General features: G+C 47.1%; 2 protein-coding genes and 1 long non-coding RNA gene across 6 annotated transcripts in view; all 3 read right to left on the bottom strand.

The window, feature by feature from the left end:
* FBLN5 (fibulin 5) overlaps positions 1-7,387 on the bottom strand; it is a 69,045-nt gene extending 61,658 nt beyond the window's left edge. For both annotated transcript variants that reach the window (XM_072761157.1, XM_072761156.1), the window contains exons 1-3: positions 6,973-7,387; positions 3,568-3,622; positions 1,653-1,704 (exon numbers count right to left, since the gene is read on the bottom strand). In XM_072761157.1, coding sequence (XP_072617258.1) covers positions 1,653-1,704; positions 3,568-3,622; positions 6,973-6,989 — 124 coding nt within the window. In that variant the 5' untranslated portion in view covers positions 6,990-7,387. The remainder of the gene's footprint in view (positions 1-1,652; positions 1,705-3,567; positions 3,623-6,972) is intronic.
* Positions 7,388-7,704: 317 nt separating this feature from the next.
* On the bottom strand, positions 7,705-9,195 carry LOC140599330 (uncharacterized). Its single transcript, XR_012002082.1, has 3 exons — positions 9,130-9,195; positions 8,961-9,019; positions 7,705-7,789 (listed from the first exon to the last, which is right to left on the bottom strand). It is a non-coding gene; the product is annotated as an uncharacterized lncRNA (long non-coding RNA).
* Positions 9,196-9,258: 63 nt separating this feature from the next.
* Positions 9,259-27,956, bottom strand: part of TRIP11 (thyroid hormone receptor interactor 11) — an 81,442-nt gene continuing 62,744 nt past the window's right edge. For 2 of the 3 annotated variants that reach the window (XM_072761155.1, XM_025985603.2), the window contains exons 20-21: positions 27,725-27,869; positions 20,702-22,692 (exon numbers count right to left, since the gene is read on the bottom strand). In XM_072761155.1, the coding sequence (XP_072617256.1) occupies positions 22,472-22,692; positions 27,725-27,869 (366 nt within the window). In that variant the 3' untranslated portion in view covers positions 20,702-22,471. Of the gene's footprint in view, positions 9,348-10,373; positions 10,426-20,701; positions 22,693-27,724; positions 27,870-27,956 lie in introns of those variants that run through there. The other variant, XM_025985604.2, reaches the window with a different exon arrangement.

Below are 27,956 nucleotides of genomic sequence, written 5' to 3' on the forward strand. Positions count from 1 at the left end.
AGATGACGTACTAGGAGAATAGCCCCCAAATGTCAGTCCTCATCCTTGGAACTGGTGGCAGCATCAGGCTACTCAGTAAAGGAGAATGAGGTAGCAGGTGGAATTCAAGCTGCTACCCGGCTGACCTTGAGATGTGGGGGGGATTACGTGGGTGGGCCCAGTGTCATCACAGAAGTCCTTAAAAGCAGAAGAAGAGGCAAGAAGGGTCAGTCAGAAAGATGTGACAACGGGAAAAGAAGAGATCCAGAGCCTGTGAGGGACTTAACTCACAGTGGTGGCTCTGAAGATGGAGGAGGGGACCACGAGGCAGGGGATGAGGAGGGAAAGTCCTCTACTGACAGCCAGCAAGGACCTGGGGGCTCCAGTCCTGCAACCGTGGGAAACAGAATGCCACAGGAATGCAAACTGGTGCAGCCACTACAGAGAGTGGTCTGGAGGTTTCTCAAAAAGTTAAAAATAGGACCACCATATGGTCCAGCAATCTCAATTCTGGGTACTTATCTGAAGGAAATGAGAGCAGAACCTCAAAGAGACACCTGCACTCCCATGCTCCCTGCAGGGCAGTTCACAAGAGCCAAGACGTGGAAGCCACCAATGTGTACGTCAGCAGAGGAATGGATAAGGTGGGTGAAGATGTGTTTATATCAAGGTACACGCACACACACACATATTCATACACATGCACACTCAGTGGGCATTTTCAGCCATGAGAGAGCGAGAAGGAAGTCCTGCCATTTCCAACACCATGGATGGACCTCGAGGGTGTTACGCTAAATGAGATAAGCCAGGCACAGGAAAACAAATCCTGTACGACCTCCCTTATATGTGGAATCAAAAAAGCCAAACTCATAACAATCGTGAGTAAAAGGGTGGCTGACAAGGGCTGGGGTCTGGGAGAGGCTGGTGAGGGGAACAAAGTCTCGGTTATAAGTTGTGTGCGTGCTGGGGAGCTCGCATACAGCACCGTGAGGGTCGCTGACACACTTGGAAACTGCTAAGAGAGCAGATCTCACACGTTCTCACCGTAAAAGGTGACTATGTGGTGTGACGGAGCTGCAGCAGGGGCTGCGGCAGCGATCATCGTGATACATACGCGTGTCACACCAATGAGTCCTACACCTTGAGCTCACACAATGTGGTGTGTCCATTGTATCTCAATGTTTCCAAAAAAAGGAAGTGGATTCTACCAACACCACCAGTGAGCAAGGACAGGGAGTCTCCCCGAGAGCTCCTCGAAAGGAGCAAAGCCTTGCTGGACCTCGATGTTTGCCTGGGAGACCCCAATACAACCTCTGACCTACCAATAACATAGATAATGATCCATAGATCATTGAGCTGGGAGATAGATTTTTGTTGTTTAAACCGCTACATCTGTGGCCATTGGTTACAGCAGATAGGAAGCGAATGCGGAGAGCCCGGGGGACACGGATCCGTGTGGCCCTTCCTGCCCCCTCGCAGGACTGCCCACAAAGGAGGTGACTGACCAAAGGCCATTCTTGACTTGACACCTTCTGTGGCCCTGTTTCCTTCCACGATCCAGGCTAACACAGATTTCATTATGTCGAGCAACGGCCGAGACAGACATGGCCCTGTCATCGGGTCTATCACCAAACATCCCCCACCCCAGCGCAGGATCCTCGGAGGCCCCATACCTAAACACTGTCCTGACGAGCGGTCCAGATCGAAGCCATTAGTGCATTGTTGCTGCAGGCAAGGAGAAAGGAGACAGAGGTGAGCTTGTAGTCCTTCGTTTTTTGTTGTTGTTGTTGTTTTTTGTTTTTGTTTTTGTTTTTTTTTAATATAAAAGTATTACAAGGATATCACAGAAAGTTCCGGAAATGAAGTAAAGAAAAAAAAAAAAGCATCTGTAACACCAACACCTATTATAAGGCCTATTTGCCCCCCCTTCTTCTTAGTATTTTTAATCATCATTGTACACTGAGCATCACTCTTTAACCCCCGCCCTCCACGTCATTGCTTCAAAACCCCCAACTGTAGCAGATTTGGGGGCTATCTCCCGCTGTAGCTATGAAGGGCAGTAACCACACTTGGTCTGCATGGGGATGAGGCACATCTGTATTCATCTCTTTCCAAGAATGGCTACAACTGCGGTTAAGGGCGATCACTCTTACCCCAGGTGCTATGTGACCCCTTGTCAGGGACTGCGGTGAGCACCCTGCCCGCTGTGACATCCCCTCCCTGCACCCTCCACCCTGAAAGCTGCACACACAGCAAAGTGGTGGGTTTGGTAAGAAAAGCCGACTTGGGGAAACCCCTCTACTTGCATCTCGGCACAACAACCACACAAAGATGCTTCCAGAAATAGGCCTCAACAGTCCCCAAGGGTCGTGGTCTTCACGTGCACCTCAAGGCACAGCTTTACGGCCTCAGAAAAATGTCATGGGGCCGACAGATCTTGGAGGCGAGGTGGAGAAGGAATGCTTCTGACCATGGGGATCCCCTCCCTGGCCCTCCCTGCAGCTCCCAGGGCTTGGCTTCCCAGGGCCATGGGCTGGTGCTTGGAGATGATGGAGTCAGCCTGTATTCATGGGATGGCTCCGGAGGCTCAGGGCCTCAGGGCAAAAGAAAGGGAGCAATGAGCCAGGAGGCTGTGCCATAAAGCTCGGGAAACCGCGAGACGGATGTCCGGGCCTGGCTTACCCACTAGGCGCCAGTGAGGGCTCAAAGCCACCAGCCTGCCCGGCATCAGCCTCTCACCTACAACTTCCTCTGCCTTTATCTCCTCACCCGTGAATGGGGGTGACAGTGCCTCCTTCCAGGTGGTTCCAAGTGTCAATGTTTGCAAAGGGCCTAACATGCACCGTGCAGCCCGGGACCCTGTCGTCTCTGGGCCTGGATGTCACCGTCTGTCACCGTGAGGCTGGACCACCAAACTCCAAGGCCCCTCCAAGACCCTGTCTATCCCTAATAGCCTGAATCTATTTTGAAATTCATAATATGAAGCGAAAAAATATATTTCCCCTGCTCCGTGGTGAGGCCTCACTCATTTCTGAGCTAGAGAAATGAGCGGCTAGAGGCCGCTCTGAGTTTTCAGGAGGGATGTACCCACAGCCCCCAAGGCTAACATAGACATGGCTTCGTAAAGTCCGGGCCCCCACCTGATACTCCCCCCCCCCGCACCAGCCCTCCACACTCCTGCCAGGGGCTTGGCCCAGACGTAGGACCCCCCTCCCACTGGGGATGCGCGTCTGTGGAGACACAGTCCCACATGGGCCACGTGCACGAAGGGCACCGCCGCCCCCAAGCACCACAGCACCTCTGACTTCTCAACACTGACTGTGAATCCAGACCTGAAAGATATCACGGAGGCAGCGGATCCCATTCCCAGTCTCAGATTAGGGATCAGAGCCCTCAAGTCCCAGCCCTGCCACTTACAACCGCCTCTCAGAGCCTGGCTGCCCCCTGCATGCAGGGGCAGAGCTCAGCTCAGGTGAGCTGTGGCGCCCCCTTTGCCCCCCCCACCCTGGGATTCCAAAACGCAGGGCTGGACACCCTCATTCCGATATTTAACATGCTTCTAGATAATAAACAATGTCAAAATCATACCTGTGCCTTCCCAGGGCTCAGAAGACAGAGAGCCAGAATGGTAACGGTGAGAATCCTGCGGGGAGCAAGAAGTTGATACATAAATACCCATGATCGTTCCAGAATCCAGGTCTGGGAACAAACATGGGTCTCATGCTGCCCATGATCCTGCAATGGGGACTCCACCCTGTGTATTTATGGGGGGGCAGAGGTCAGCGGGCTCCAGATGCCCCCAGTCGCCCCAAACAAAACCACGCCTCTTCTATTGGTTTCGAGTGTTGGGATAATGTGTAAGATGACTTTTCTTTTTTAGGTAAAAGGTTTTGCTGCTTCAAAGAGAAAGTCTGAAACCCACCCCTGTGGCATGACCAATGTACTGACCGACTGCGCCGTCTCTACCTCTCACACAAGATTTGCCTGAGGTTGGAACGTCTTTTTCCTGAAACGGGCTCAGGAGTGACCAAGCCCACAGCACCCTCGAGGGAGGAGGCAGGCACCCACGTGAAGCACTCGAGCCCTGGGGCACACGGGGGTCGGCGGGAAGTCCCCTAAGCCCAGAGCTGCCTGCAGGCCCGCCACCCCCAACCTCCCCGAGGCTGCACCTCCCAGGCTTCGGCACCCACGAGCTTCCATCCAACAAAATCGTGGTGGCCAATATACCTTAACCTCGCAGTCAGCATATGGCTTATAATCAAAAGAGCAGAAACAGGGGCCCGGGGTGGGGGCGGGGCTCAGCGGTGAAGCATCTGCCTTCAGCTCAGGGCATGACCCCGGGTTCTTGGGATCGAGTCCCACATCGGGCTCCCCACAGGGAGCCTGCCTCTCCCACTCCCTCTGCCACTTACCCTGCTTGTCCTCTCCCTATATATAATAAAGAAATAAAATATTTTCTTTAAAAAAAGCAGAAAACAGCACATGTTGGGAAGGATGTGAAGCTACTGGAAGCCTGTGCGCAGTCAGTGGGGAAGTCTGATGGTGCAGCTGGGTGGTAGCCGCCCGGGAAAACTGCATGTACCATAGGCTCCAGCAATTCCACGCCCTGGAGAACATGCAGACGAAGTGCAAGCGGGGCCCTGACAGGGTATCCACACACCCGGGTTTACAGCAGTGTCATTCACAACAGCCCGAAGCTGAAAGCAACCCCAGGGTCCCCGGGCGGAGGGGTGGGTGAGCAAAGCGTGCAGCTTACCAAGGAGGGGAGTTGCGGCAGGAGCCAGGCCACCCCAGGGACAGCCCCGGGGATGGGGGATGCGGGCTCGGGACATGACCCCCCACAGAAGGATAAATACCCTCCAAGTGCGTTTACCTGAGGGCCATGAACAGCTAAAGGCCTAGAGAGAGTTGGACAGGGATGCAGGGGGCACAGGGGAAGGAAGAATAGGGGCGGGGCGGGGGAGGCAGTGCCTCACAAGGATGGAGTCTCAGTTTTGCAAGATGAGAAGAGTCCTGGAGACCCACCGTGCGACTACACCAAGGGCAGTCATTGCTACGCAATCCTAAACTCAAAAACGGATCCCGATGCTGTAGGGGCACCTGTTCTGTTGGTCAGTGTCTGACTCTTGATTTCGGTTCAGGTCGTGATCCCAGGGTTGTGAGATTGAGCCCCAGGAAGGGCTCCGTGCTCAGAGGGGAGTCTGATTGAGACCCCCTCTTCCTCTGCCCTCCTGCTCATGCACGTGTGCGCTCTCTCAAATAAATGAATCTTTTTTTAAAAAAAATGATGACAATGGTTTAAAAAAAAACCTATGTAAATGAAGAGCTATTTAGTGCTATTTTAGTGTCTAGTTCTCTAGTGATTCTTCCAAGTGAGTGCTCTTTGCCAACACAGATCCTAGACAGAAGAGCAACCAAACTGTGACCCCATCGCCGCCCTGGGGAGCTGGCGGGAGTGCCACCTGAACAGTACCATCTCTACACGTTGGCAAGGGCACTTGGAGACAGGCCCTGTGAGCACCACGTGAGCCAGGATGCGGGCAAGGAAAGGGCCATCGGAGAAGGCATCCTGGAGGAGGTGCCTTGAAGACCTGCCACTATCAGCGCACACCTCTACTCTCCAACTCCTCCCTCCATAAAAAGAACTTTCGATAGATGCCACTCAGTGCATGACACAAGGTTCACGTGAACCAGCAAGCCCGAGGGCTCAGAGGGCCCTGGCACTGAGCTGACATTCCGGGGAGGGCAGAACCGAGATGTGGTGCGAGAAGACGCGGGCTCACTTCCTTCCTCGAGCCCCCGATCCAGAGAATAAAGACCCTGAGAGTCCACATGTTCTCATCTTGTCTGAGTGCCTGCGTGAGCCAGGTCTTATAATGCCCGAGACAGCCCTGACTTTATAAAGTGCAGAGCCAGATCCCAGGACTGTTTGATATTTGTGACGGCCAGATTTATATCTGGAAGGAATGAAAGAACAATAACAAATTTATTTTCCAAGCTGTATATTATGAATTTCAATGTTTTCCTGTTTCTTCACACGAAGTTTCCTTTCGCCAGGTTATAAAATCCTGTCTCGTTTATGTTGGAGACGGAGCAGCCTGAGTGAAGGCGGGAGGCTCCGGGAGCCAGTGGAAAAGGCGTGCTAACCCCTGACCCCTCCCCGCAGCCCCGTCTGCCCACTACCCCCTGACAGGTCTGCTCTGAGCGCTCCAGCCTGAGGCCTGGCCTTGGCAGGGGCCATGGGGTCCATGAGGATGGCTCTTTTGAAAATGAAGTAACTGCCGCCTTGCTGCTCTCCCCCTCTCCCGAACAGATACCTTGTCTGCAGAACTCCAGAGACCTCAAAGGTGAAGGCATCCTAGAAAGTCCAGGGGAGGCTCTGACGCTCGTCGCCCGCCCCTGGGACTTTCAAGGACAGGCAGGCCCGCCCATTTGGAGCAGCAGCCTAGGGTGCCGGGGTGCCGGGGTGCCGGGGTGCCGGGGTGCCGGGGCGCCGGGGTGCAGGGGTGCAGGGGCGCCGGGGTGCAGGGGTGCGGGGCGAGCCGCGCCTGCCGGCACAGGGCCGCCCCACAGCTCGTCTGCCTAAAGCAGCTACATGTCGGGGCGTTTGCTGGACGGAAGCCGCGCGACACCACCTAGATGGAGCCCTTCGGGGTTTGGGGGCTCCCGGCTCGACCGCCGGTTCCATAAAGAGCGAGTCGCGAGCTTACAGGCTCCGTCCGCGTCCCCACGTGTCGTTGGCCTGAAACTTGTGGGTCGCATATGCCCTTTGTGAGGCCCGCAGGGGCCGAAGCAGACCGACCTGGGGCGCCCGGTGGCTGGGCCCCGCCCCCGCCCCGGGAGACCCCGGGAGACCTCGGGAGACTCCGGGAGACCCCGGGCGCCCTGGGCGCGGGCGGGCGGGCGGGCCTGGAGCGCGCGGCCGGGCCCCTTGGGGAGGCTCCGACGGGGGCGCCCCGTGAGGCTTCCGGGCCGGGGGCGGACGGCACCTACCTCCTGAGTCCTGGCATGTCCACGGCGCGGAGCCGGGCGGGAGCCGGAGCGGGAGCGGGGGCCGGGGCCGGAGCGGGGGCCGGAGCGGGAGCGGGGGCCGGGCGGGGGCGGGGGCCTGCAGCCGCGGCCCTGCGCTGTGGCTCCGTCCCGGGCTCGGGGCTGCCGTCCGGGGCGCGGGCCCGTGGCGGGGCGGGGGAGCCCGCGAGCTGGGCCGGCGGAGCGCTGGGGAGCACCTGGCGTCGCTCAGCCCCCCCGGGCCGGCGCTAGACCGACTGCAGCCGGCGCCGCAGGGGCGCGCACCTCACCCTCGGACTGAGCTGAACAATGCGCAGGCGGCGTCGGTCCGCGCGGCCGGGCGGGGTTACAGCGCTCACCCTGGCGAGGCTCCTCACGACAGCCCCGGGGCGCCGCCAGCTCCCGGCCCGGCCCCCGCGCCCGCACCCCAGGGCGGCGACTGGCGGGCACGGGGGGGGGGGGGGGGCGGGGCTGGGCCGGGGCTGGGCCGGGGCCGGGGCTGGGCTGGGGCCGCCCTCCCCGAGCGGGGCCGCCGACCTCAGGACGCGCGCGACCGGGCCGGACCGAACCTCGCGGGGCGGCGGGGCCAGAACCGCGCGGCGGGGGCTGGGGGACGGCGGGGGCGGGGCGGGGGGCTGGGATCGGGCTGCGCCGCCCCGAGCCACCAGCTTGTGCAGTGCGCACCCCGGGCACGCGCGCGACCCTGGCGGGGCACGTTCCCACGTGGACTAGACGGGCCAGCGCCGAGCCCACACGCCGAGCACCTCACGCGGACGCGGCGGCCCCGTATACCTCAAGAAAGCTGGAAAAAAAACTGTGATTGAAATTTTAAAAAAGGGATGAGCACTGGGTGCTACTACGTCGGCAAACTGGATCTGAATGAGATTTTTTTAAAGGATAAAATAAATTTTAGAACTTTAAAAGAAAACTGTTCCTTGGCCTGAAAGTAATTTTAACGAGGGAAATGGTGATTGGAAAAGACAAAAAAAGGACAGTCGGGGAAAGCAGAACGATGGATAAGAACCCAAAAAAGCATTGTGTTCAGCGTTTTACATCCATTGTATCGGCCGCTTCAAACTCTTTCTTTTTCTACCTTTCTTTCTGCTTTTAAGCATTGAACCCTTTCCCTGAGATGAAGTCTTAGCAAAGACACTTGCAGAAAAGACAATGGACTGTGGAATTGGCACTAGTCCTAACTCCCCCTTCTTCACTGCGTCTCCCCTCCCTCCCCTCAGCAGGGCCTACCCTGGAAAGGCCCTGATGAGGAGGCCCTTTCTCCTCCGGACACTGTGTGCAGCAGGAATTAGGATCTCGGCTTCAGGAGATTGTGGGAGCTTAGGGACGGCACCTGGGTGGCTCTGCGGTGGAGTGTCTGCCTTCAGCTCACCGGGTGATCCTGGGATCCTGGTAACCTGTCCTGCAAGGAGCCTGCTTCTCCCTCTGCCTGTGTCTGCCTCTCTCTGTTCCTCATGAATAAAATCTTAAAATATATATATATATATTCTACTGATAGGGTTGTTCACTGATCCCAATTGTGAAAGCTTATAAACAGCCTTAACATCCATCAGCTGGGACCAATAGGGTTAAATAACACACGGGACTTCCAAACCCGGACTATTATGCAACCAACAAAAAAAGCTGGGCACATCAGAGAACATACTGGATGACTGCTTTTATATAGAATTCTGAACACGGTCATGACTGTGGGGCACTTCTGGATGCTGATAACATTTGAGTTATTACTCTGGGGACTGGTTACACAGGGGACTATGTCACACTTCATTATTTTTTTTAAAGGACAGAACCAGTTCCTTGTGTGCTTGATACTGAAAGATTTCCAGCAGAGTCAAAAATGGTAGGATGTCAGTAATTTCACATAACTCAATATAGTATATTAAGTCTAAAAGCAAGTTGTACAACTGTGTGGAGCATGACACCATTTGAGAAAAAAAAATATGTACACAAGTTCTTACCTGTGTATGTAAAGAAAAGGCATCTCTTGCAGGATACATGAGAAGCTTAGTGTTGTGTCCTAGGAAGGAAATGGGGGAGGCAGCTGGGGAAAAGAACTGAAAGGAAAATTTGCTCTTTACTGTTCATCTTTTGGTAAAATTTGAATCTCATACCATGAGCATGTATTACCTATTCAAAATATGAGGTTATTGTAGTTTAAACATATATTGGGGAGGGGAGCACCTGAGTGGCTCAGTCATTCGGCGACAATCTTGACATCGGTGCAGGTCATGATCTCTCAGGGTTGTGAGATCCAGCCCCACATCAAGCTTCATGCTGGGCATGGAGTCTCTTTGGGATTCTCGCTTTCCTCTCTCTCAGCCCTTCCACCACTTTTTTCATTCTGTCTAAAAAATAATAATAATAATAAAATTAAACATATACTCTATTTATGTGGTGCTATTTGGGAAGTAAAGAGTTTTAAATGACTTAACCCATGGACCTCGCTTATGGTATCAACTGTCTTGAGGGGAAAAAAGGGGGAGAAAATTAATACGCCTGTTTTCTACAAATTGAGCAAATTGGGGATCTTGAAAGCAAAACTGTCCAGGGACCCATCTTGGGCCAGACATTGTTTCCATTTTAAGACTCCAAGATTAGGAATGCAAACTGGTGCAGCCACTCTGGAAAACAGTATGGAGGTTCCTCAAAGACTTAAAAATAGATCTGCCCTACGACCCAGCAATTGCACTGCTGGGGATTTACCCCAAAGATACAGATGCAATGAAACGCCAGAACACCTGCACCCCGATGTTTCTAGCAGCAATGTCCACAATAGCCAAACTGTGGAAGGAGCCTCGGTGTCCATCGACAGATGAATGGATCAAGAAGCTGTGGTCTATGTATACAATGGAATATTCCTCAGCCATTAGAAACGACAAATACCCACCATTTGCTTCAACGTGGATGGAACTGGAGGGTATTATGCTGAGTGAAGTAAGTCAATCGGAGAAGGACAAACATTGTATGTTCTCATTCATTTGGGGAATATAAATAATAGTGAAAGGGAATAGAGGGGAAAGGAGAAAAGATGAGTGGGAAGTATCAGAAAGGGAGACAGAGCATGAGAGACTCCTAACTCTGGGAAACGAACAAGGGGTAGTGGAAGGGGAGGTAGGTGGGGGGATGGGATGACTAGGTGATGGGCACTGAGGGGGGCACTTGATGGGATGAGCAACGGGGGTTATATGTTGGCAAACTGAATTTAAATTAAAAACAAACAAATAAATAAATAAAAATTGAAAAATAAAATAGAATAAAATAAAACTCCAATAAATAAATAAATAAATAAATAAATACTCCAAGGTTGAAAGAGGGGAGAGAGTTAGGGTTGCGATGAAAGACCTGGTCTTTGTCTTGGTTTCACCACCTACCTGCTAGGGTGACCTTGGGTGAATCACTTAACTTGCATCTCGGCTTCCCCATCTGCAAAAGAGAGATAATATTTATCTCTCAGGGTTGATGTGGGAATAGAATAAAAGTTGGTGATCCTCATGATAGTTCACTGTGTCCAAATCCTTGCCCTATACAATCCCCTCCAAAATAACAGATGGGGGCACCTGGGTAGCTCAGTGGTTGAACATCTGCCTTTGGCCCATGGTGTGACCCTGGGGTCCTGGGATTGAGTCCCACATCGGGCTCCCTGCAGAGAGCCTGCTTCTCTCTCTGCATGTGTCTCTGCCTCTCTCTCTGTGACTTTTTTTTTTTTATCTTAAAGAAAAAAAAAAAAACAGAGAACAAGGGTGTGCACGTTGAATCTTTGTCCGTTGCTCAAGATCCTTCACAGCGTGAGTTCTACTATGCCGAGTCTCAGCCCCACCCCCAGTTTTGCCAACTACGCACCTGCTGACCATGACTTCTTTGACCTGATGAGAGCTCTCAGTAAAACATCCACCATGACTGTGCCCCAGTGCCGTGCTGCATACATTGGCCCGGATCTGCTTCTCTTTCTCCAGCACTGTGGGGGCTGCTGCTGACTTGGGTGCCAGCAGCTTCTCCTGCTCCGTCTACACAGCCTGTCCGCCGAGACCTGGTGAGAGGCTTTGCCAGGGGGCCCAGGCCCGTCAGCACATGGGTTATCACAGCACATCCCTACTTAGTGGCTCTGTTGTAAAATGGGGAATGAGGTTTGCTAAGCACCGAACCCTGGCGGCCTCTAGGGACCATGGCCTCCCTACATGTTTTTCCCTGTTGAGAAAACACTGAAGCCACACTGAAGTCCCAACAGCTGCTCTCCTGCCCTCGTCATGGTCACACATGGTCACAGCCACCACACAGCTTCACAGAATGTCCATGTGGGGACGTACAGGAGGGTCTCCCCTGCTCACTGGGACCCTCCTGCCTCCACTGACGCTCAAGATCCTCAGGGGCCATGGGCTAGAACACAGATGGGGTATTGGTTTTTTAAAAAAGACAATATTCCGGGCAGCCTGGGTGGCCCAGCGGTTTAGCGCTGCCTTCCACCCAGGGCCTGATCCTGGAGACCTGGGATCCAGTCCCACATCCGACTCCCTGTGTGGAGCCTGCTTCTCCCTCTGCCTGTGTCTCTGCCTCTCTCTCTCTCTCTCTCTCTCTCTCTCTCTGTATCTCATGAATAAATTTTTAAAAATCTTAAAAAAAAAAGACAATATTCCAATTGGGAAATTCATAAAGGTGAATTCACAAAGGTGACTCAATGATATATTCTGAATTTTTTTTTAAAGATTTTATTTATTCATGAGAGAGAGAGAGAGAAAGAGAGAGGCAGAGACACAGGCAGAGGGAGAAGCGGGCTCTATGCAGGAAGCCTGATGTGGGACTTGATCCCGGGACCCCAGGATCAGGTCCTGGGCTGAAGGTGGCGCTAAACTGCTAAGCCACCCGGGCTGCCCTATATTCTGACTCTTAATATTAAATTGCTTAATGCTTTTACTGCCCCAAAACAATTACATCACAATGCCTTTCTGAAAGCAAAAGCAAAACAGGGAAGAGGTTGTCATTGGATGTCTCTATCGTGCTAGAGTCCACACAAACCCTCCCCTTTGATGCCCACAATGACTCTAAAATGGGCAACCCTCTAGTCGGCAGATGAAGATGACCCCCAAAGAGATCAGGGCCATGCAGATGATGAACCCAAACCAATTCCAGCCCAAACCAAGCCTATTTGGCTCTAGGGTCCTCATGCTTCCCAGTTCCCAAGGTCTGCTTTCTCTGACTTGCTGGTCACATGGCTGGTTCCTTCCTTGTCACCACCCCCAACACTCCAGAACTGTATGGGGCCTCCCATCATCACCTTCCTTTCTCCTTTCTTAGCATTAATAAAACCTTTCACCTATATTACCCCAAGTTGGCCCCTAACCATCAGAAAACTAAAATCACTGCCAACATCCACATAAGGATGGCTCGACTGCACAGGTCTTCACTACCTGAAGAGGGGGACACCTGTGTGGTCCTGATGCCTCTGCAGCTCCTCCCGCCCCCCAGCTTAGCCAACCGACATCTGGCCACGCCCCACCAGCCACCCAACATGACACTTCCTGAGTTTCTCAGGGCTCTCGTGGGCCAAGTGCAGTGACTTCTCCATTCCCAACTGTTCCTTTGTCCCTCTGAAGAAGTTGACCATTAATGACTCCCTTTCTCTTCTCTTTTATCTAAGTCATCCTGGCTTTCCCAGTAGGACTGTGACCGTGTTGTCTCCAGCCCTCTTTCTTTCTCCTCCCACTAACAGAAGGGTCCCCCAAAGTTGGATCCAGCCTGTTGACTCTGTCTACAACCATCCTAGGAAGAGTCACTTGTCCCAGAACTGTTATGGGACATATGGTCCCATCAATAGTCAGCATGATGCTGATGATCCTTGAATAAAGGCCTCTCACCACCCCCAGGTCCTCCCAGCTCCTGTTCAATCCCAAACATCCATCTCCTCTTCTGACTTATCAGCCACCATGTCCAGGTGATTAGTTCCCTCTCTGTGAACTGAGAAGTCAAAATGACTCCATCCTGGTGGCAGTTTTTAGTTTGGGGTTGTGGCTGGTGGTTTTTCGCGTTGATATATTTTTTTTCTAAGAGGAAACCTCAGCAGTCATGTTTGATGACAAAGTGACACGTATCCTGACATGATAGTCTGCGGGATGGTGGTCTAGGGCTACTCTGGCAGCCGCCTCCCTCTGAGGTACCAGAGATTGAAGCTCCATCACCTCACTGTTCGCAGTCTCTAGAGTGCTGACCTCCTCCTAGGTCCGAGGTGGCATGTCACCACCACACCCACCTCAGGAAGCAGGACAGAAGGCAAGGGCAGCACCCCGTTGCAAGGGATGCTGGGAGACATAGCCTGTGTCCTGAGAGTTCACGAACCGACTTAGCTCAGAACCTGGTTCCTCTGCCTGTAAAAGCAGAGAGTGGACATGGGGAGACAACTACAGATACCTCAAGGAGCCCCAGCTGTGTCTCTACTTCCTTTACCCATTTCCAGCTCTGTTGTCCTTCATGCTACAAGGTTTTCTCAGTTGGTCTTTTGGTTTTTCATCTTGTGAAAATTTTTAAAACACGTACATTTTAATAGTTTTATGTATTTAGACATCTTAACGCCATCCTGCACGTCATGCTGATGTCAAAGCATCTAGTGAGCTTTAAAAACATGGGTTCTGCCTCTCTGGAGAACCCCGACAAGCACGGGACCCTAGGTGAGTCTCTAACCTTGCTGAGCCACAGGTTCTCAGCTATAGAATAGGGGTGAAAACAACAACATGCTGCTGTGATGAAGACAGTGTCCATAAAGTCCCTAGAAGGTGCCAACGCACGGTATGTCCCCAGTAAAGGTCTGGAACATCTCCCCACATGCCATATCCCTATGTTGCAAGTCAGCTTGCATTGGCCAAGGGAGGTACAAAGAAGTTCCCCCAAGGCTTGAGGATGGTTAAGAAGGATGTTGCCTGGAGGAGGGGGCCGAGCCCTGAAACTCATAAATCATTTACTGTAACCCCTTAATTTTACAAATGTGGAAAATGAAAGCCTGGAGAGGCTCATTTACCTAAGATCATAGGATTAGAGGCAGAACAGAAATTGAAACCCAGATTTTCAGGGCTCTTCCCTGATCTCTAGCTGTGCTTAAACCAACTTGTTCAAAGATATTCGAATTTTCTGCACATGCTTGGAATTCTCAGGAAATCCAGTGAATTGTGAAAACACCTGGTCTTTTCTTATGGATTATTTTAACTGGTCCTGTTTTTAACATCTAACCACATGTAAAATATGGGATCTCAGCCATAATAGACCCTCTGCCATGGGCCCCATAGTCACACGCAAGAGAATAGTTATTGGCATTCTTCTAATTTGTCATCCCTATTTCATTTTTGTCTCTTTCTTTTCTGACAGTTAATGTGGATTGAGGGTAGGGGCAGACTTAATAGAACTGTATAATGGCATGACATTCACATTATCTCATTTCCTCTTTATGAGCCATGTAAGATCGGCAGTTCCCAAATTCCTCAATGTACCAGACCAGTAAAATCAACACCCTCAAAAATTAGAGGGAACAATATTATGTCAACTTTTAATTCTGCCAAAATAAAATTAAAGATCAACACGACTATCATGTATGTCATCATACTGCACCAAAGAGAGGACTTTTAATGCCGAACGTGGGACAGGCCTCGCAGGCCTCCCTCTGCATCCAGACAGGGTGTCAACTTTTCAGACAGGCCTGGAGGACTCAGCAAAGGGAGACAGCAGAAGTTATTTGATCTCTGTTGTCCCCCCCAAAAGCAACAATATTGACTCTTGACTTATTATGGTTTGAGGGCGTGCTGTGCTGTGTGAAAAGGCTCTCAAAATAAGGAACGGGGATTGAAGGTGGTGCGAGAGGAAGCGACACTTGACAGCCCAGAGCTGGCAACAGTGGACGCTGCCATGAGTACGTGGGCTCCTTATGCCGCCTTCTCTTCTTTCATGTCCAAGTTCAAAACATTCTCTAATAAAAAGCTTAATTCCTGGGGTTCCCAGGTGGCTCAGCGGTAGAGCGTCTGCCTTCAGCTCAGGGCATGACCCCGGGGTCCTGGGATCAAGTCCCACATGAGGCTCCCTGCATGGAGCCTGCTTCTCCCTCTGCCTGTGTCACTGCCTCTGTCTCTGTGTCTCTCATGAATAAATAAAATCCTAAAAAGAAAAAAAAGAAAAACTTAATTCCTTAGAAAATAGGACACAACACTAAGCGGTGGTGAAGCTGGCTGACAAGTATGCATGTGTTTATTCTGTGTCCTTGAAGACACTTGAAATCCTGTCCTGGCCATCCCTGCTTGGAAGTTTCTGTGGACCCAGATCCCACATCTGGGCCCACACAGTTTCTTCTGACGGCTTTTTTCCTGAGTCTGGGTTATACTTTCTTCTTTGCATTGCTCACAATTTTTTATTGAAATCTGGACAATTTGGATTATATCATAGCAACCATGGCGTTCCGATGTATTTTTCTGATTTTTTTAAGCCTGATCCGGTTTACTCCGAGGAAATTTGTCTCTCCCCTGGGAGAGCGCAGCTGCTGGAGTCTCAGCTGTTTTGATATTCTTATTTTTGTCCTGTGCTCTGGCCTCTAGGAGGCTGCTCCCGAGTGGCTTCCGTGGGCGGCCGAGGGCCGAGGGCCCCGGGACTGGCCTGGATGAGAGCGCTCTGAGGCCGGTGCCCCTCAGCTTTCTCTGTTCCAGTCTTCCCGCTGGACTTCCACGGCTGGGCGCCTCGCCCTGGCGGAGATTGTGATCTCAGGACCAGCAGAGCAGAGTTTGTGCCACGTTTTAACTGCCGAAGTCACACTGTGTGCATGGCCTACACACACACACACACACACACACACACACACACACACACACACCCCGCCCCCATGGCAGAGCTGCGGGTTTGCAGGCTTGGCTTCTGCTGGTTTTCGCGGTGGGCTTGGAGCTAGGACACCTGGGAGGTTTGGAGACCCCCAGGCAGGAAGGCTACGGCCCCAACGGCTCTTACCTGAGGTTCTAGACATTCTTCAAAATCAACAATTTTCAGTTGTTCGCCTTCCTCTGGTCAGTTACCAGGGCCCCAGAATGGTTGGTTTTGACCATTTTAGTTTCTTTTTCTTTTCTTTTTTTTTTTTTGCAGGGAGGAATTGGCTGACCTCATCCCACTGCTTTAGCCAGATGTCTCTAGATATCCTATTCTTAAATGTCTGAAATATTTGATACACACGCACACAAATTAAAGGACAGCAGAAAATTATTTTTCACCAAGGAAACCTAATGTCCGAAGTGGGGGCAGGGGCGGGGAGTGAAAAGGCTTATAAAAAACAAAAGTCTTAATTTGGCAAGTGGCCGCTCGGTGGAGAATCGGCATTTCCCAGCATCGGCGGTGAGGGCCCAGCCCATGGCGGCCGCGTCCTCCCGCAGCAGGGCCGCACGTGCTGCGCATGAGGCTTTAGGGAGATGGCTGAGCAAGGATGCCAAAAATTTTTCGAAAGACACATTCCATGTAAGTTTTCAGAACAAAAAAAATCACCGCCTTAGTCCAGAACGTGTAACTCCCATCACCGTCAGCCCCTTATTCAGGGAGACAGCCTGCAAAATCCCCTTTAGAAAGGGATTAACGTGTTGACTCCCAGATGTCTCCTGATTCTTTAAATACACCTCGTTGGGAGAAGCTGCTCAGGGCCCTGAAGCAAGTATTTACCACCTGGTTTTCCAAGTCTTTTCTGTAAAGGAAGTCACGTTTCCCTTCCCTCGTTGGGACAGACCTCATCCTGGGGAAGTGTTTGCCTTTGCCCAAGGGTCAGAAGAAGGTCTTGAGGTCGGTTCCTGCCAGAGGTGTTTCCCAATACTGTCCCCTACAACATCCCATTGCCGTTGATTGTATTTTATATCTATTTTTAAAGGTTTTATTTTGAAAGTCATGTCTACACTCCACGTGGGGCTCAAACTCACAGCCCCGATATCGAGTCGAATGCTCCACGGATGGGGGCAGCAGGCGCCCTTAAGTGCCACATATTCCAGAAGACAGTGATGTTGCCCACGTGTTACAGGCCAACCATATCTAGGAAACAACTTTACCAACTGCTACATCAAGTCCACAGTGTGGGACCCAAGGAATTTAACAAAAATCCCCTATCCCTGGACAGGCAGAACAGGACTAACTCCATTCTGTGCTACACCCGCCACCTCCCCTAAGACCCCCCACATGACCTGCTTATTGCTTAAGGCGCTCCCCCACCCTAGTCAAGCCGCTGAGCAAACCCTTACCGGAAACCTGCTCATACAGGAAGGCGGAACCCTTAACTGCCAAAGAATGTAAACCCCGCCTTTTGCCCACCAAACCTGCACACCAATTCTGACCAGTGATAGGCTAGTTCAAACGGTCACTATAAATTATAATTCAATTGGCCACCTGCGTGTGGACCGACACGACTGTGCAACTTCCTGTGTGTGTTACAATCCCATTGGCCACCGGCCCCTATAAAACTGCTACGCCTCTCAACCTCGGGGTCCAAGTCCCTGCTCTGCTGTGTTGGGTATACTTGGACCCAAGCTCGAGCTTGTACCCTCATGTGCTTGCATCGGTGTTGGCTCCTTGGTGGTTTCTCGGTTACACAATCTTGGGCACAACACACAGTATTTTCAACCTGAACTTAATTCCCAGGGGTGGAGGAGCCCAGGAGCCGGGGAGGGTGCCCTGTGAACACGGCCCCTGATGCAAATGGTCAGTGCTGGTACCGTGACACAGCCCAGTACCCACTTCTTAACCCCGGGAGGCCTGAAAGGCCGATGCCCAAGAATAACCGAGGCAGAAACCCAACTAGGGGTTCAAATATTTGCCTTCAGTTTTTATTTTCATTCTTGAATTTTTCTTTATCTCCAAAACAAATACTGTTTTAATTATCGTGGATGATTGATTCACTGGATGCATTAATTATGGCAAAGCCACACTATAAACCTCTCAGACGTGCCCTATGTTCACATGACCTAAGTCCCAAGGACAGGAAACAAGGTTCAGGTTCCCAACATTCTAGATCCCTTGAGAGCTGGGTGAGGGCAAGAGCTGCTCACTCTTTATCTGACACAACCTGCCAGCTTGCTTCCTTCTCTAAGCACTAGTCCTGCTCAGGCCTTCCCGCTCCCACTGCCCCCCCACCAGGCACCTCCTGCTGCTTCTCAGTCTCCCCTCCCCCCCAATCTCTCTGGTCTCAGAGCCTCCCCACTCCCTCATTTTCAGCCCCACCCGCTTGGCCTGCCCTCTCTTCCCTCCCTCTGGTCTCCATGAGGGCGGCCTTCCTTGCCAATTCCCCCTCCTCGAGGACCCTCCCCACAGCCCCCAGCCCCGGCCCTGCCCCGTGGCCTGGTCTGTGCTGGGCCCTTCCGGGGCCCCTCACACATGCTACGGCTCCCAACGGCTCCCAACCCGGTAGGCCTTCCCTCCCCCGGCCACTCCTCATATCCTTTGTCTCTCGTGGTCTGACTTCTCAGAAGAGCCTCAAAAGAGCGGCCTACAAACAACTTCACTGCTCAGCACCGACTGACCACTGGACAACACGGCTTTGGCTTCTGCCATTCTGTGAACAAGGCTCAAACTCAGCGCCAACAACTTTCTGGGCCCTAAATCCAATGGATTCTTCTTCGAACTTCCTTTGCCAGGGCGCCAAGCACTTCACACTTCTGATCTCTCCCTGCCTTCTCGGAACAACTCTCAGCTTCAGTAACACCCCCACTCCTGACACTTACCCACCTTTTTGGCAGTAATAATCACAACTTCTAAATTCTGTATAGAACCACAGGCTTTATAAAGCATTTCCACAAGTTGTACATGTATTCATTTAATATTGCGAATGAATATATGTCATTTGATCATTTACTATGTGGGTGTTGGACGATGAGAGAAATCAGTCCCACAGTCAAGGCAATTTTGTTAAAGGTCACAGAGAAAAGGTCGACCAGAATCAGTACTCCATCTCTCAACTTTAAAAACCATGCTCCTTCCAATATTACCATCACATGAACGGTTAAAAATATTCAAGTTCCACATCTCAGAAAAAAGGGAAGACATAAACCAATTATCTTGCTGAAAAACCAAGAGCCCAATGATGCCTATTACCTCTGGATGAAAATTAAAAGGCTGGCTAAATACCTCTCAGATCCTCTTTTTATACTAAATCTTCAGCATCTATTAAATTGTTCATATTTAACATTTCCAAGGCTCACATCACATAGTATCCTAACAGCAACATCCGGTGAACACTTGAAGACATTAGCTTCCGTAGTTCATCAACTGCTGCTATAAACAACATGTGTAAGTCATTTCTCCCCCCTCTAAAGAAAAAGTCAGCAGCTGTTTGCTAAAAAAAATTTTTTTTATTGTGGTTAAAGACATTGCCAACTTACATATATCATTTTTATTTGGAGTATTTTTTTTTTTTTTTTTTTTTTTTGCCTTGCAGTGCTCCTGAGGAATTCAGAAATGCATTGACTTTAGCTCTATAAAACATAACCCAATAGTAAGGCTGGGTTGTAAATTTCCCACATTTAGATATTTCCCTAAAAACCAAGATAACTTATCAAGTTTAATTAGAGAAACCTTAATAAGTTAAAAAGTAAAGACTAGCAATCACAAATGTCAGAACATTAAAATACCATTACCTTTTCCATAGGAATATATAAAATAAGTATCAGTTATACTTACTGGATATTTACAAAGTTAAAGGAAATTTTTGTGGATGGAAGATGTTTTAAATGCTTTGATATATGAAAAACTTCATTGGCTTGAAAAAACAGATTAAATTCTTTAAGTCTGACGCATAATGGCACTTCCCTGCTAATTCACATCACTCCCCTATCCCTGAAGACGGAGTTGTTTTCCATCTACTGGCTGGATAAGTATTTTGAGTCTTTTTCCCCTTTTCAATTAACCATTAAAAGGTTAAAATAAACAGGCAGCTTTATTTGCAGAGGATGGTTAATATTTTAATTGGCTGGCTTTAGGAAAGTCATTCCTTTTCCCCTATGTTTTTGTTATTTTGGTTTTCTACTTTCTTTTAAAAATCAATAATGGCAGGAACTAAAACTCACCACCCATGATACAAGATTATATTAAACTCAAACTCAATGGCTGGATGGCTTTTCTACTATATTATAGCAGTTGAAAACCATTAGGAATGTTATGAAAAACTGGCAGCTGAAGCAAAAATCAACCACAGATTCTAGTAAGTTTAGAGAGAAGTAAACAGTAAAAGGACTAGTTAAAATATTGTAGTAAAAATACTGTTCACCATGTCCTATTGCTAACATCACAATTATATGCTTCATCATTGTATGGTTACCAAGATTCCTTGAGCAGATGGCTCATCTCTGACACAACTTGGTTTCAGAAGTAGATGAGTTACGTCTGGTTTAGATCAACAAACACTTAGTATGCATACCACTGAGCTATAGTTTCAACCATGATACAATGAAACACTGGATACTACAGCTTGAAGACAAGATCACATACTTAAACAGCAGCCATGGAAGGCCATGCTGTCATGTTTAGATATGCAATCCACCCATAACAGCTTTCAAACTTACATGAAACTATGGGGGGGGGGGGTGAGAATACTCAAAAGGTCATAAAAGGCCTTTACAATATGATGATATGCTACCTAAACATGTACCATGCATCTTCTTTTCAAATTGAGACAAAACTTTTTTTGCATGTTCTCTTTCTTCAAAATGAAGAATCATGTATCTTTTTTTTTTTTTTTAACTTAGAAACTTTTATTTCAGATGCTCCACACTGACATGAAACTTTAATGGCAAGCAGCAAATAATTTCAGATGGCCAGTGAAAGCATCTCTGGAAGGATCGTATAGAACCTAAAGGGTAATAATTTCATAGAGAAATAATAATGGGCAAAATGGACATGAGGCAGTTTGACAGTTCTAATATAGAACCAGTACAACTTCCTTTAAAGTGTACTTAACAAAGAAGAGCGATATAAATACATTAGCTCGGGACACAGGTGATGTTCTGAGGCAGCAACATCTCAGCTATTAAGCATTTCAGAAAAACAAGCTTTACCTATCCACACAGGAAGACTTCTGATCTTCTGATCTAAATACAGTAGGCAGTTAATCATAGCAAAATTTACAAACAATCAAACTGAGCCCTGGCCAGGTCTAGGCCTATTTACATATTTGGATTAGTATTATTTTCACCTTTCCTTGTTATATGGATGTTTCTACTTTAAAGGCATACTGAAATTTACAAAATTTGCAAGAAATGTCTGTAAATGTACAACTCCAACACAACTAATACAAACATGAACATCTTGATATAATTAAGTTCCAGGTCAAGATTTTTTATGACAATTTTATAAAAAATTAAAGAACTATGCCCTTCCTCCTCAGTTTCAAACACCTGATGCTGGTGTTGTTGACACTACCCTCAGTAACCATGAGGATGAGAAGGGGGGGTGGCTGTGCCTCTTCTATCACACCTCGGACTAGAGGCAGGAGGTATCGTACCTGTTTAGTGATATTGCTGATTGTAGGTATGTAAGTGCAGCTGTACGACATAATGCTTATATAAAGGTGTGTGCGCGTGTGTGAACAGTTTTGAGATACCTGTAAAAAGATACCTTAGCGCTTAAAACTAAATCATATCTCCACTGTTATGTACTCGACATTAAAAAGGAACGAATTACCAATACACATAACAACTTGGATGGGTCTCAAGAATTATGCTGGGTAAGAAAAAGCCAACCTCAAAGGTTACGTACTGCATGAGTCCACTTACACAGCACTCTTGAAATGACAAAATTACAGAGACAGCGCACACTTGGCGGTTGCCAGAGGTTAGGCCGGTGCGGGTAGGGAAGGAGGTCACGACTACAAAATCCAGCAGGACCGCACGACAGCGACTTGAGAAATTGCTCAGTATCTGTACTGTTGTGGTGATCACGGCAATCTACACGTGTGATAAAATTGCATAGAACCAAATACACACACATTCCACCTCAGGACACCTATGCTCTCCCAGGGACAACCCTGTTGCTGGCCTATCTACACAAAGTTCTCTCAAGAAGACTTAAAAAAAAAAAAAAGATGATCAATACATGCTTCAGATCAATTGTTTGCACTATACAGATATACCACTATTATTTTGTTCTTCTTTTTGTAAATCTCTTGACTTAATACAATCTTTAATTAAGACTTGAATATAATCTTTCCTAATATTTTTCTCATTTTTTGTAAATTAAGATAAAAGATCAAATGATTCCAGCCTAAATTAGGTCAAATAAAAGAAGGAAAAAAAAGCATACAATATAGCAAACACTTCATCCTGTGACACCTGCAATTTCTAAAAGCAAAAAGAATATTTTATTAAGTTCAGAGAATGTACAACTGCAAACAAATACATGACTTTTTCTGAAAGGCCACTTTGTGATAAAGTACATACACATAGTGTTCATGGTTTCTTTAAAGTGCTACGTATGTTGTCTCTGGCTTGAGAATCATCTATTGCTTTAAAAGGTCTTTCAACACAACTCCAGCACTGTTGTCAGGTGACACCGGCAAAGGTGTAAATGTGGGCAACACGTCTGAGATGGGCTTCAAAAGAAGATGCCCAGGCCCACCAGGTCCAAGTCCAGCTGGGTTAATGAGAGGCACAGCTGCAGAGCGGGGAGCCAAGAATGGATTCACATCTGTTCTCCTTCCACATCTGGACTCTGTGGTTTCTAAATGATAAGATACAAGTTTTCAGTCTCCTATATATTATTTACTTAACACTATATATGTGTTTTAGGTTCCTAGACTTGGATCCTGAGTAAATTTAATTCCAATGCTGCTGGGTTCTGGATCCGCTAAGCAGGGTCTATGACATATAAAGGGTAAAAAAAAAAGACAAAGTAGGAAGTGAGAGGAATGGAGAAAGAACAGGGGAGGGAGGAATATCGGTATGCACGCCTAATACTTTATTAAACACATTAATATTGTTGTTTGATACTTGAATACCAGTTATATAACTGATGAACTACATTTACTGTAATAACAGCTTTTCAGAAGGTGTTTTCTATGTCACAGTGCAAATTTTCTAGCTATTCACCTGAAAGATGGAAGGACTTAAGAACTCCTGTTCCTCAATAATTATGAAGGCCATGAAAAAAAACTGGTACCAATATCACAGTGATAGCAACCAGATTTAATATTAATTTACCCAAAGAAAAACAATATATGCATTACAGTACCCAATCCTTTTGTATTTATTTTTTAAACATTTTATTTATTTATTCATGAGAGACACACACAGAGAGAGGCAGAGACACAGGCAGAGGGAGAGGCAGGAGCCCGATGCGGGACTTGATCCCAGGACACCCTGAGCCAAAGGCCTGAGCTGCCCAGGTGTCCCTCCTTTTTTAGGCATTCAAAGGCTTGAAACAATTCTTCATTAGATTATTTCTCTATAAAGTACACTAAAACCAGTTTTTGTTCAAATGGGGATGTGTTTATGCCCTAATGTCCTGGTGGATGGAATTCTGCTTTATTACTCAAGACTAACTACTTCACTGTTAAGAGACAAGCATCACTCAGCAATGGGAAACTCCAATAAAAAGAAGCTTCTAAAACAAAGAAAACATTGTCACAAATTCATCAAATCAACTTCTGGTGGAATACCCTGGGTCCCTAAGCTTTACTTCCCTGTGAATGACAACTTTCCAAATTCTGGAAAAGCTTCTGGTGCTCTTTAGTAAGCACTGATCCTTGTCACACTTCCAAATCCAGGATTAAAGACTAAGCTTGTTACTTGTTTTTTTGTTTTGTTTTGTTTTGTTTTTTTACTGTAAACCCTGTACCAGCTCAGAACATCATTGGCTTTCATCTCTGATCAATGTAAACTGGGCACATGTCTTGATAAGTGAAAAGGGCAAGAAAAGGAAGAGGGAGAGGGAAAAAGGGGAAGGTATGGAGGGGGTAGGGAGGACAGGGAGCAGGAGAAGTTGCCACAGTGAATTTTGGAAGCCACTTAAAGATGCTACAACCTAATGTAGCAAGACAAGAAGTGTTTTTACTATACATAAAAGTGAAGACATTTAACTAAGTTTAGTGATCAAATCTTTATCGAAACAAATTTTACCATTTCTTTCAATAAAAGTTAAGAACAGAAATACTCAGCTAAATGACTTTTAAGAGAATTTTTTGAATTTCAGAATATAAAATAATATTTTATCCAAATTTAAGTATCTGACATGAAATAAAGCTGAGAGCATATAATAACATACAGTCCTAGCAAAAATTTTAGTTTGTATTAAAATACAAAGATTTCAGATAAAAGGGAGACTTTCCTTTAAAAAAAATTTTTTTTTTATTGGAGTTCAATTTGCCAACATTTAGCATAACTCCCAGTGCTCATTCCGTCAAGTGCCTCTCAGTGCCCATCACCCAGTTACCCCAACCACCCCCAACGCCCACCTCCCTTTCCACTACCCCTTGTTCATTTCCCAGAGTTAAGTGTCTCTCATGTTTTGTCACCCTCACTGATATTTTCATTTTCTCTCCTTTCCCTTTATTCCCTTTCACTAATTTTTATATTCCCCAAATGAATGAGACCATATAATGTATGTCCTTCTCCGATTGACTTATTTCACTCAGCATAATATCCCCAGTTCCATCCACGTTGAAGCAAATGGTGGGTATTTGTTGTTTCTAATGGCTGAGTAATATTCCATTGTATACATAGACCACATCTTCTTGATCCATTCACCTTTCAATGGACTGCGAGGCTCCTTCCACAGTTTGGCTATTGTGGACATTGCTGCTATAAGCATCGGGGTGTAGGTGTCCTGGCGTTTCACTGCATCTGTATATTTGGGGCAAATCCCCAGCAGTGCAATTGCTGGGTCATAGGGCAGATCTATTTGTAACTCTTTGAGGAACCTCCAGTTTTCCAGAGTGGTTGCACCAGTTCACATTCCCACCAACAGTGCAAGAGGGTTCCCCTTTCTCCACATCCTCTCCAACATTTATTGTTTCTTGTCAATGTTCCCCGTTCTCACTGGTGTGAGGTGGTATCTCATTGGGGTTTTGATTTGTGTTTCCCTGATGGCCAGTGATGCGGAGCATTTTCTCATGTGCGTGTTGGCCATGTCTATGTCTTCCTCTGTGAAATTTCTGTTCATGTCTTTTGCCCATTTCATGATTGGATTGTTTCTTTGGTGTTGAGTTTATTTTTTTTATTTTTTATTTTTATGTATTTGTGATAGTCACAGAGAGAGAGAGAGAGAGAGAGGCAGAGACACAGGCAGAGGGAGAAGCAGGCTCCATGCACCAGGAGCCCGACGTGGGACTCGATCCCGGGTCTCTAGGATCACGCCCTGGGCCAAAGGCAGGCGCCAAACCGCTGCACCACCCAGGGATCCCTGGTGTTGAGTTTAATAAGTTCTTTATAGATCTTGGATACTAGCCCTTTATCTGATAGGTCACTTGCAGATATCTTCTCCCATTCTGTAGGTTGTCTTTTACTTTTGTTGACTGTTTCTTTTGCTGTGCAGAAGCTTTCTATCTTGATGAAGTCCCAATAATTCATTTTTGCTTTTGTTTCTTTTGCCTTCATGGATGTATCTTGCAAGAAGTTACTGTGGCCAAGTTCAAAAAAGGGTGTTGCCTGTGTTCTCCTCTATGGTTTTGATGGAATCTTGTCTCACATTTAGATCTTTCATCCATTTTGAATTTATCTTTGTGTCTGGTGTGAGAGTGGTCTAGTTTCATTCTTCTGCACATGGCTGTCGAATTTTCCCAGCACCATTTATTGAAAAGACTGTCTTTTTTCCAGTGGATAGTCTTTCCTGCTTTGTCGAATATTAGTTGGCCATAAAGTTGAGGGTCCACTTCTGTATTCTCTACTCTGTTCCATTGATCTATGTGTCTGTTTTTGTGCCAGTACCACACTGTCTTGATGACCACAGCTTTGTAGTACAACCTGAAATCCGGCATTGTGATGCCCCCAGCTCTGGTTTTCTTCTTCAATATTCCCCTGGCTATTTGGGGTCTTTTCTGATTCCACATAAATCTTAAGATGATTTGTTCCAACTCTCTGAAGAAAGTCCATGGTATTTTGATAGGGATTGCATTAAATAAATGTGTAAATTGCCCTGGGTAACATTGACATTTTCACAATATTAATTCTGCCAATCCATGAGCATGGAATATTTTTCCATCTCTTTGTGTCTTCCTCAATTTCTTTCAGAAGTGTTCTGTAGTTTTTAGGGTATAGATCCTTTACCTCTTTGGTTAGGTTTATTCCTAGGTATCTTCTGCTTTTGGGAGCAATTGTAAATGGGATTGACTCCTTAATTTCTCTTTCTTCAGTCTCATTGTTAGTGTATAGAAATGTCACTAATTTCTGGGCATTGATTTTGTATCCTGCCACACTGCCGAATTGCTGTATGAGTTCTAGCAATCTTGGGGTGGAGTCTTTTGGGTTTTTTATGTACAGTATCATGTTATCTGTGACGAGGGAGCGTTTGACTTCTTCTTTGCCAATCTGAATGCCTTTTATTTCTTTTTGTTGCCCAATTGCTGAGGCGAGGACTTCTAATACTATGTTGAATAGCAGTGGTGAGAGTGGACATCCCTGTCTTGTTCCTGATCTTAGAGGAAAGGCTCCCAGTGTTTCCCCATTGAGAATGATATTTGTTGTGGGCTCTTTGTAGATGGCTTTAAAGGGGGACTTTCTAATAAAGAATCTGTTTATAGTCTAATGAATTATATTTCAGTTTCAATTCAAGAAAATTTACTGCATGCCAATATAGGAGACATGAATATAAATAAGGCCCTTCCAACCCAGTATATAGAAAACTATGCATACAGATGGCAGAACCATCAAACAACTTACTTCCAGGCACATCTTCTAACATGTAAGAATGCTTCAAAACATTCTTAGATGTCTAAACCAGTTTACTAAACTGCTTTTATAAATATTATTGACATAACCAAGGTTTGGTTACTGAGTGTAACACTTAGATGTGCACAGGGAGAAAACTCTTTCTCTAAACTACACTTTGGGTTTTTTTTGAAGGGTAATTTGCCATTATATTTTAATTCTCAAGAAATGTTTATATGTAGGTATTGTACTTTCAGAAATTTATCTTAAGGGAAACATTAAGGAGGTGTACAAAAATTTATAAGGATGTTCATCACAGCAATATTTATAACAGAGGAACTGAAACAATCTGAATATAAACTATACTTTTTTATAAAAAGAAATATTTTATTTATTATTTGAGAGAGAAAGGGAGTGAGCACAAGCAGGGGGAGTGGCAGGGAGATCCGCTCCATCCCAGGACCCTGGGATCATGACCTGAGCCAAAGGCAAATGCTTAACCACACTGAGCCACCCAGGCACTCCTATAAACTACACTTTTAACCCTAATTTAGCAATAAGCACCATTAGTAGGAAAGAAAAACAGGTGACCAAGCAAAGGTTTACTGATTCACCACACTTCCAAGACTAATTCAAACTGGCTTATCTAGAGAGGGGAATTATTCCACCATACAAAGGAAAAATATTTCATATTGTTTAGGTTAATCTAAGCTAATTAAATACCAGATTGCTGCATGAATATATGAAGCCAAAATCTAATGCCTTACTGGAATTCTGGAAGAGGTCGCTGTACATTTTCAAAAACACTAAAAACTTAGTATCACTGCAAAGCACAATCATAAATTTTCAATTTTTTTTAAATGTAGAAAAAAATAAATATCTGGTTTTACCTTTAAAACTTTCTGATACATTTATGACTACTTTTCTCCTTCCTGGTGAATCCAGAGGTTTCATATCATGAACAGAAAGCTTTGGTGGTGGAACAGATGGATGAGATTCTGTTTCTAGAAATTTAACAAAAAGTTCTGAAAAAGACTAAAGAAATAATACTTGGGTTATATTAGGCAGATATTAAATTACATTCACTACAACTAAGAAAATGTACCCGCTACCCTAATTAAA

The sequence above is a fragment of the Vulpes vulpes genome, chromosome 6, assembly GCF_048418805.1.
Source record: "Vulpes vulpes isolate BD-2025 chromosome 6, VulVul3, whole genome shotgun sequence".
NCBI classification, from domain to species: domain Eukaryota; kingdom Metazoa; phylum Chordata; class Mammalia; order Carnivora; family Canidae; genus Vulpes; species Vulpes vulpes.